At 41.6% G+C, this 10,056-nt stretch overlaps 1 protein-coding gene across 1 annotated transcript; it reads left to right on the top strand.

Moving 5' to 3' along the window:
• The first annotated feature begins 202 nt into the window (after positions 1-202).
• Positions 203-6,939, top strand: LOC108673054 (protein DDI1 homolog 2). Its single transcript, XM_047880770.1, has 5 exons — positions 203-605; positions 1,869-2,049; positions 2,528-2,624; positions 4,325-4,514; positions 5,661-6,939. The coding sequence occupies exons 1-5, from the start codon at positions 510-512 to the stop codon at positions 5,931-5,933; spliced, it is 837 nt and encodes a 278-aa protein (XP_047736726.1). The 5' UTR covers positions 203-509; the 3' UTR covers positions 5,934-6,939.
• Positions 6,940-10,056: the final 3,117 nt, after the last annotated feature.

Genomic DNA, 10,056 nt, shown 5'->3' with positions numbered 1-10,056 from the left:
CCAACGTTTATATTAGTTTGTTTTGCTGCCTTTTGTTTCTGTTGTAGTGATGGCCGAAGTCACCCCACTTGACGGTAGCTCAGAAGATTAGCATCAGCAGGTCTTGATCACATTGCTTACATACCTCTGTACATAATTATAGTGCTTCAGACTGCACCATCCCAGGCTGGACCATCCAGTGCTGGCTCTCTGTCTGGGTAGGCCCTCCAGTTGGGTAAGGGTTACTAACATGCATGTAGCACTAATTACAGTATCAAGCAGTTGATTGAACTAACAGAATATCTCAGACTCACAAACTTACTGAGCCCCTTGCCCTCAGGTTTGTCCGGCCTAACTTCTGCTGCCCATCTAGATGTGAGGCAAATGGTGAATAACCAAGTTCTCAGAAAGTGGACAAAAGAAGAACAAAACTGGACACTTGAAATTCTCAGTTTGAATTTTGGTGACAAATGTTTGCAGGAAAACAGACCCTAAGCCCTAAAAAATATATTATATAATTGTTAGGAATTATGTTGCTATCCATTACAACTGAAACCGACAGTTATTCACTGGAGGTTTCAGAGGATTTGGAGCTGGAAAATTTTAAAGCACTATGTGAAGCTGAAGTAAGTATTTTAACATTGTTCAGAATATTTAAAATATTTTTCTTTGTTGAGAATTAGTTATTTTATTGATTTCCAATGGGCATCAATCATTGATTATTATTAATATATCTTTATAGATTTAAATAGTGTGAAACCACCATGGTTCAACTTTCAAGCCTTATGTAGAGGATAGGAGATTTAGTATTTAATACCCACTGAAATCTTGCAGTTCAAAAGTAAAATAATTTTGATAATGTTAGAATCACATGGCTTTATTGTGTACTTTGGTTAACAATTGAACTTGATTGCTGCATAGTGGCAAAGCTGAGTCTCTTTTAAAACTTTCTATTTTTAGTCCTATGAATTGACTCAATTTGAAATATCAGACAGAAGTTTCCTGAAATTGCAGGTACAAAGTTTTTTATGGGTGATTTTTAAAAATCATTGGATGAGAATAAGCTGTTTTTCTTATAAAGATAGAATAAATTGGAAAAAAGCCATGGTCTACGTATAGTGTGGAATTCTAGAGGGGTACCTCCACCATTTTGTTTTGGATTGAGGTACATCAATTCCATCAATTAAGTTTTAAAGCCAACACTTGTCTGCCAGTTTTTTCAAGCAAATTTTTTTGATAAGGCAAATATTTTTTTTTTACTACTGACCATAGCAAAAGTATTTCCAAAATATAATTTTTTAACTTTTTTTGGGGTATTTTTTAGAGCTAGTAAATGTATGATTTCTTACCTTCCTTTATGCTATATAGGTAGATTGGAAAAATATTGAAGTTTATGCCACTATTTTTTGTTTTGCAATATTTTAATTAGTTTTGCTGCTATACCGGTTTCATTTCTACTTAATGATGGACTGTCCTTATTTACCACTCACCAGCCCTTTATGATGGTACCACTCCATAATTCTGACCTGCCTGAGAAGTTCAGAATATTTTGTCAAAACATTTTTATTTAAATTCATCTTTATCTTTGTTTGTCAATAACTTTTGCATCTTTAAGTAATTCTAGGAACATATCCTCAATTATACGGGGACCATTTAGGCCCAGAATTTTGATATCGGTGGAATAATTGCCAGACTCTGCAAAGTGGCCAAAATTAAAATGAACTGAACAGGCACTTTAGTCAAGCATTGTTGATGAGCTTGACTGAACATTTTATAAACAAAAATATTTATTTATGTGTACCAGCTTGAGGATGGCCAGACATCTTCTGTTCCAGGGCTTCTTCCTTACTGTAAAGTTTACCATGTGATACACTGAACATTTTGTGCAGGTTGCCATACCACGCAGCACAATGACTGTCATGGTTAATGGCACACCATTAATAGATGACAAAAAGACCCTGAAGGAGCTAGGTGTTGCTGATGGTGACCTGGTCCTCATCCTGAGAACTTCTCCGCCCACCCAAGCATCACTCTCCTCATCCTTCCCCTCCTCCTCTAGTGTTCATCCTGGTAAGATAACTTGCTTATATTGAGACCTCAGTACTCGCTCAGTGTCATCAAATTCAATTAGTGCAAGGGACCTTAACTGAAGTTAAATTATGTTCAAGGGGTTACTAATTAATAAGCTTTGAGGGAAAATTAGGAGTGAAAGAGTTTTCCTGTTGTTATTTAGTCATATTTGTGCAAGAGATAAATATATTTAGTAATATTTGTGCAAGAGATAAATTTCTTGGTGGGCTTCTTTGCAAATGTTCATGAGTTTTTCTTGTGTGTTTAAATGAACATAAAGATAATATAAGTTTGTGATTCTTAGACCCATTTCTACTGGGAAACTCTCTAATGAATCATTTTCTGTGATAAAATTTTCATGTAAAGTTGGTGAACAAACAAAATATTTCATAAATGAACAAGTCAAGGATGATGTAAATTCATATAGCACTTGAAAATTCATTAATAAATTCACATAATTGTAAAATTTTTTTTGCAGATATTGCACAATTTGATTTTTCAAGTATCCAAGTTCCAAGCTCTACTCGGAGATCTTCAGGAACGGTGGCACCAAGACAAGACACAGCCAGTCAAAGGCAAGGTAATTGTTTTGTGAATGTCAGGAAACTGTCATTCACAAATTTACTTGTTTCTAACTATGCACAGGATTGTTTAATGTAGTACCTGCTGGATCATTCTTGTCATGCACAAAAATGTAAGAGACTGCAAGCGTTAAGTAGTCGTGTTGTACACACGACAGTTGAACCTGTAGGCTGCTTGACGTGATGTAGCTAGCGAAGATCAGCTGTCACTTTGGTTTGGTTGGGCAGTTGTTAGCTGACTGTGACCCTGAGTGGCCAGCTGAGAGCTACAAAGACAGACCAGCCAGTAGCTGATTAGTGATTATTACCGTCAAACGAGGTAGTAAGGGACAGTCCTTCAACATTTTGTAGAAATGTTGTAGCAGCTAAACTAATCAAAATATTGCAAAACTAAAAATAGTGGCATAAAGTTCAACTTTTTTACTATCTATGTAGCATGAAGCTAGTTAAGAAATCATACATTTATAACCTCTAAAAAATCCGTGAAAAAAAGTGTGAAAAGTGAGATTTTGGAAAAGTACCTCTACTAAGGTCTGTAGCAAAAAAAAAAAAAAAATTTGTCATATTAAAAAATTTTACTTACATAAAATTGCAAAATGGTGTTGGCTTAAAAATGTGATTGACAGAATTTACGTATCTCATTCCAAAAAGAAATGGCAGCCATTTCCGCAAGATGGGGTAATAATGGACACCCCCCCGGGGTAATAAGGGACACCCCTAAAAATGCATTCACAGTGGAGCCTTGGTTAGCAAAGGCTCCAGTTGACAAAAAAATCAATTAACAACAAAGAATTTTTGATTACATTTACCTTGCTCAGTGAATAAAATTTCACTTTACAAAAAATTGATGCATCATCAGTCATCACAAAATTGTGCATAGAATATCATAGATATAATTGAGCCCTGGGCAACAAATAATGAAAAGTAATTAACCTAAAGTACCGTAAAATGGGGTAACTTAGACCACTTTCTTTTTTAAAAATGATGCCATTTTTTTACTAGCTAAATTAAACTTGAATTGAAACATGCAAAATACAGGTCTATACTCTAGCTTCACTCACCATAAATTGCTGGCTCCTGCCTCTCATAGTCTTTATGTAATTTTAAGTGAGTTCAACAAACTATTTTATGTGTGATCTGTATGATTTTAATCCTTCTCCATTGAAACTGGCACTTGACTGAGGAGTATGCAGAGGGCATAAAAGGTGGAATTAAATGAGCACAATTGCCTGGAATTAATTTATATATTGTCTTTGCTCTGAGCTGCAAGGGTCTGCCCCCAACATTAGTGAATACAATGTTCAATTAGCATAATAATCTTTAATAATGTTCAATTAGCATAATCATTTCTAATGATGTTCAATTAGCATTTTGCGCCCTAGCCAACAGCTGTTTTATTTATTATATTCCTTTTGATTTCTTCTAAAATCTTGAATATGATGACATGATATGACATGAAGATCTATGATCACCATTGAAGAGCTTATCATCATTGCAAGGATGGCATGATGTTAGAGTCTTTATTCCTGCTGTAATCAGAGCTTACTGCTGTAATCAGAGCTTACCTGCTGTAATCAGAGCTTACCTGCTGTAATCAGAGCTTACTGCTGTAATCAGAGCTTACCTGCTGTAATCAGAGCTTACCTGCTGTAATCAGAGCNTGTTTCTGGTGCTGGACGTGTTTGTGCTTGAAGATCACAATCTAAGAAGATTGTCATTGCTGTGCAGATGGTGATAGACCTGGCTCAGAACCACCTGCAGATTGGCACCACTAACACTATCACCAAGTTCCTGTCTGAAGCAGAGCTGCCCGAGTGCGCCCGCCTCACGCAGGGCTCCGATCTGCGTTCTGAGGAGGGCGTGCGTCGCGAGAGCGAGCAGCAGGTGGGGGGGTTGTTAGGGAGGGGGTGTGTTGTTGTTGTTTGTGGCGTTGTGGCGACCGTCACGCTCACCGGGGGGTGGAGGCACCGGAAGAGGGGGGAGATGGGCGAAGGCAGGGAGGGTGGCCAGGAAAGCCGCTGCCTCCACGGGGTTTTCCCGCAGTGAGGAGACGCTGAGGGACTTGGGGAAGGTGGGGCAGGCGAAGAGATGCTAGACGGATTGGAGGAGATCCCCGCACTCCGGGCAGGTGGAGCTAGGAGAGCGTCCGATCCTAGCGGAGTAGGATGCCGGGGAGCTGCAGTATCCCGAGTGGAGCTGGGACAGCGCCGAGCGGTAGGGGCGCGAGAGCGAGGTCTCTTCTGATGTAATCGGCGGCGGTGGTGGGGCTGCGAGGACAGCGTTGATAACGTCAGTCGCCGCAACGCGGGAGGTGATCTCCCTGCGAAGAGAGCGCTCGGTCTCTCCATAGGCACCGGTGGGCATGATACTGTTTTCCATAAATGGTGCGACAAGGTGGCCGAACCTCGACTGGATGGAGGCTTTCATGGGGCGGTCCCCGAGGGGAGCAGAAACAATGTGGAATGAGGTATGGGAGGGTTGGAGGGCGCTGGCGAGGAACTGAGCACAAGCCAGGTCCAGGTGAGCGGACAAGGGAAGAACGACGGTCTCATGGTGAAGATAGGCGATCGGGACAGTTTGAGGCTGCCGGTGGCTAGTCTCAGGGCGGGTTTTGTATAGTTTGAAGGCTAGCTATTGCAGTGCGTGAGGTGACCCGTCGCTTTAGTGGCTATAGCTCTGACGTGTGGTGAGAACGTGAAGTGCGTGTCCCAGGTGACGCCTAGGACTTGGGGGGTTTTATCCAGGGGGATGATGCCGTTACAGATTGTGGCAGATGGGTGGGATCGGGATTGGTGAGTGTCTGGGGTGAAGAGCATGACCGAGGACTTGCCAGGTGCTACGACCAGTCTTACACGCCCCGGAAAAGCCCGCTGGACGGGAGGTTAGCGGAGGTTGGGTTTACACAACCAACACTGGGGGGTTAGGGGCGTAGTGTTGGGTGTGTAGCGTGTGGGGAGGGTGGTTGGTAGCTCTTATATCATTATTATTAACGAGCTTTATTAAACACTTGAATTATTGTCCCTGCTGCAGGCGCGGGAGGCGGAGGACCTCGCTCTCGCCAGAGCCCTGGCGGCCAGCGCCGGCGACGTCCCTGCTGACCCTTCCTCTGCAATGGACGTGACGGGCCCGTCGTCTGCTGACGTGAGCCCGTCGCTGCCTGCAGGAGTGACGGCAGAGGACGTAGCGGAGCTGATGGCGGTGGGGTTCACGAGGGAGGAAGTCCTGCAGGAGTTGCAGGACCACCGAGGGGACAAGACTAAGGCCCTCGCGGCGCTCTTTGCCAAGAAGTTCCTGCCTCAATGAGGGGCACCGCTCAACTTATAGTTCTTTCAACGCACCGCCTTGTGCTCTTTAGCAGAAATAAATACAAACTTCATTATTGTCGCTATAGTTAGAAATAATTATAGTTAGTTATAATTGAGAGTCATCAATTATTTCTACCTCTTTTGGAGGAATAAATAATACAAACTTGATTATTGTCGCTATAGTCAGAAATAATTGATACACATAAATTATTTCTACCTTTTTAGGAGGAATAAATACAAACTTCATTATAGTTAGATATAATTGCTACTCATCAATAATGTCTTCTACGAACGCTTGCAATAATGGCGGGCCGAGTTTGGAGGAAACCTAAACTTATCAGTGGGAGATCTGACGAGATTTTCCACATCTATGGAATAGGTCAGAAGTGCTGATGTTTTTTATATGTTGGTTTACTGGACAGGCTTATTTCGTCTATTAGATTGTAACTCTCAAGAGAAATATAAGCAAGATTCGTGTCAAAAAGTCGTCGTCTTCAATCTTCTGCACGTCCAGGCACTGACAGGTTCTGACTATTGGTGCATGCAGCAGGTGGTGATGGCAGGTCAGTGCAGAAGGTGGTGTTGGCAGGTGCTGGCTGGTACCAGCAGGTGGTAATGGCAGGTGCTGGCAGTCAATGGCCCTAAGGATGGTCGGGGTGTATCTTGCTAGTGGCCCGTTGGTGACACTCCGCCTTGCCGCAGCTGAGTGCTGCTGGCGGCCTGAATGTAGCTTGGCGGCAGGCCCTGCAAGGAGGTATCCTGCTGTAAGGGTTGAAGCTCTGTGCGGCGCGAGATTATCCCACTCATTATTTTGAGTATTCACTCCTTACGTTTAAATTATTGCATTAATTATAAGACTTCTCCTGCCGTAGTATTATGCTACCCGCTACCCGTGCTGAGTTATGACAGCTTAGCAATGCTATTCCTTCCCCTTTTGCAATTAAGTTTAGGAGCAAGTTTAGTTTAGTTTAGTGGTCAAATGTTTACTAGCGCTTCAGCTATTTAGCTATCTCGCACCGAAAGTCAAGATGAACATCATAGAGGTGGAAGGTCTCAATTATTCATCACCCACAAGGAGCGGAAGGTTGAAATAAGTTCATTAGGGTTAAAAGGTTGCGTTAATTCTTATATGCGGTAAGGGACGCAAAATTCGTTCAATTAAATAGTTCATTCGAGTAGGATTCTTAACACTTGATTCAATTTAAGTTTGTAGCGTGGATCCTGATGCAAGATTAGAAGATGCAAGAAGGAACCCTTCTCAACCTTACGTCTTATGACGGTAGCCCGCGTTATAGTGCCTTTCAGGTACGACAGCATCGATAATTGTTATTGCATCACTAGGCTAAAGGTTAACCGTAGCCATCTCAAGGTTTTAAATATAATTTTTAAATTATTTGGCGCCGTCTGGTTGTTGCTTCTCAACTTAGAAAGTTATTCATTCCCCGTCCTCGTTGAGCGCAATTTCTGAAATGAGCTTGAGGTTCATCGTAAGTTAGGGTCAATTTTCTACGCAGTTTTAAGTCTTAGGATAACCTTAAGTGTTGGTGACTATGGTGACTATAGTGACCATGGTGACTATTTTAGAGAAGATACAATTTGGTTGTGTCAGTATACTTGTGGCATCAGCGAGGCGCCATGTTGGCCTCCACTTCAAGTACACGAACAACTTCTCCCTCTTCTTCTTTTATATCCTCGACTGTTGTCCGAGATCGGGGGGATTTTCAAGCCGAGCTCCCGACATATTTTTTGTGAGGCAGTTTTTGAGGTAAGGAAGAAAGGCGTAACGGAGGCAGACTGGAGGGTGAGGCCGCTTGTTGGTGGGCGAGTGTTGCTACGGGTGGATGAGTGTTGCCAGGGGTGGATGAGTGTTGCTAGAGGTGGATCCGTGGATGAGTGTTGTTGGGGTGGGTGAGTGTTGCTGGGGCCTGGGAGTGGGAGAAGACAATAATTACATAATGCAATGCAATAAATTTGCTTCTTATCCTATTTCAATTTGGTAGACCGAATCGTGTTTGACCGAGCGTATGAAGGAAATGAACGCTGAACAACTATGGCCGTTGCATTAAGATAAATATACGTTTTATTGTTAAGACTTACCGATTCGACACTTCAGCGAACTCGCGTGCGAACTGGCCTGCGAACTCGAATGCAAAACCTAAATTCATTTCAACTGTGGCACTCATAACTCCTTCAATTATGAACGGATTTTATTCAAATTTGAAAGATAAGTAGATAATATCAGTATTGTGCGGGGGGAATTTTTTCAGATTTTGAAAAAATTCCCCCCGCACAATACTGATATTATCTACTTATATTTCAAATTTGAATAAAATCCGTTCATAATTGAAGGATTTATGAGTGCCACAGTTGAAATGAAGTTAGGTTTTGCATTCGAGTTCGCAGGCCAGTTCGCACGCGAGTTCGCTGAAGTGTCGGACCGGTTTAAGACTTGCGCGGAAAGATCCGATGAATGATTCAAATTATACTCTTCCATTTATATGGATTCTGAAGATAGCTGATGGTCATTCCTTGTGGGTCACAATGCAAGGCAACACACATTAACACTCTATCCTAGAAACCTCGTCAAATGTTCCAATTTGCTAACATTGCTTGAAATTGAGCAGTCAATTGTTAATTGACATACGTCGGGTTAATATATTTTCCGGTAGACCCAACGCATCTTTTTTTAACGTAGTCACATTATACCTAATGACAAAGATACATGCTAGTGACATGGTTCTCCGAGCGACATGTGGCAGCTACGCCTGGCCACGATCTTGTCAAATTATTGTGTACATTCGCGATAAGTTCAAAATCTAATTGTATACATCGAGCAACTCCTGGCTGACGAAAATCGCCTTCATGCTGCAATACATAATAATTTTATTGCTGCAATCTCATCAGTCCTTTGATAGAACCTTATACAATGCTGTTTTTATAAAAGGATAATTTCGCGACAACATATCATTTCATGATGAATTTCCATAATTCTTGAATTTGAATTCGTATAGTCATTAAAAAAAAATCAACTAAAAGAACACGATATTTAGTTTGGATGTAATGACGGTGTCGACATAGCATGTTTGAATTTAATAACGCTGCCGACATGACATGTTTGAATGTAATAACGGTGCCGACATAACATTCAAACGACTTAATTCAAGTAGCAGTAGTCGCCCCCGCGCCTCCTTGACTTCCCTTCTTCCCTTAGTAGACTGCTGGCGAGCGTAGGGGATGGTGCGCGTCGTTCTTCGATTTTGTTATTTACTGTGTTTCTTTATGAATTCAGCTTGTAGTTTTGTTCGTCTTGTCTCGTAAAAGAGACTTTGACAGAAGAATATAAACGAAATTCTCGACGTAAATGTGTATCTTGGGAAAATATCGCACATAAATTTTTGTAGGGTGAAATCGTGGGCTTTGTGTTGTTCACAAGGTGAAGTGAGGTGCCAGATACCGCCATACATTTATTTCTACCGTCTTCAAGAATTTCACGAACATAATCCTACACTTCTATGATATTTTAAATAGTTAGAGGGTTTTGAGGTGGATGAGTGGGCTGCCACGGTGCCGTGATGGGGTGGTTGAGCTCCTGATTATGAAATGGATGCCACGAGCCTCTTCAGAGGCAGACTACGTAAACGAACAAGCGATGGCGCCGTCAGTAAGGGACCTCTGGTGAGCGCACGTTTCCTGCACCTGCTTCACGTTGACGCTTCTTCTGCCACTTATTAATCATGCCACTGTTTCATCTTGAAAATTTTGCATATTTTGAATGGTTTGGAAGATTATTTGGTATTATTGCAGATTAACTACATCCAAAAAAAGGGTGTTTTTTTTTTTAATTATATGTTTTTTGGGGTGTAGATTACGAATCTGAAATCCATTTTTGGCGGTCGGCATCGGAAAACCGATTTTTTTCGCGACTTACTAACATGGGGGTTACGTAACTTACGTTACCCACTCACCTTTATTTACTAACATGGGGGTTACGTAACTTACGTTACCCACTCACCTTTATATAAAGGGTCGGATTGTTCATCGAAATTTTACAAAAAGCTCTTAGGTTGGGTTAAGTCAGCCAAGTTCCTTTTTTTAGATAGCATTTTGATCTAAAAGGAACC

The sequence above is a fragment of the Hyalella azteca genome, unplaced genomic scaffold (genome assembly GCF_000764305.2).
Source record: "Hyalella azteca isolate HAZT.00-mixed unplaced genomic scaffold, Hazt_2.0.2 contig6163, whole genome shotgun sequence".
Taxonomy (NCBI): Eukaryota; Metazoa; Arthropoda; class Malacostraca; order Amphipoda; family Hyalellidae; genus Hyalella; species Hyalella azteca.
Note: the sequence above shows the minus strand (reverse complement) of the source record. Positions and strands in the feature narration are given on the sequence as shown.

Excerpts from the sequence above, each read along its gene's own strand:
- LOC108673054 (XM_047880770.1), top strand. The coding sequence starts at position 510 with ATGTTGCTATCCATTACAACTGAAACCGACAGTTATTCACTGGAGGTT. Across the intron at positions 2,625-4,324 it reads CAAGACACAGCCAGTCAAAG|ATCACAATCTAAGAAGATTG; the intron begins GCAAGGTAATTG and ends TTGTGCTTGAAG. Across the intron at positions 4,515-5,660 it reads GTCGCGAGAGCGAGCAGCAG|GCGCGGGAGGCGGAGGACCT; the intron begins GTGGGGGGGTTG and ends TCCCTGCTGCAG.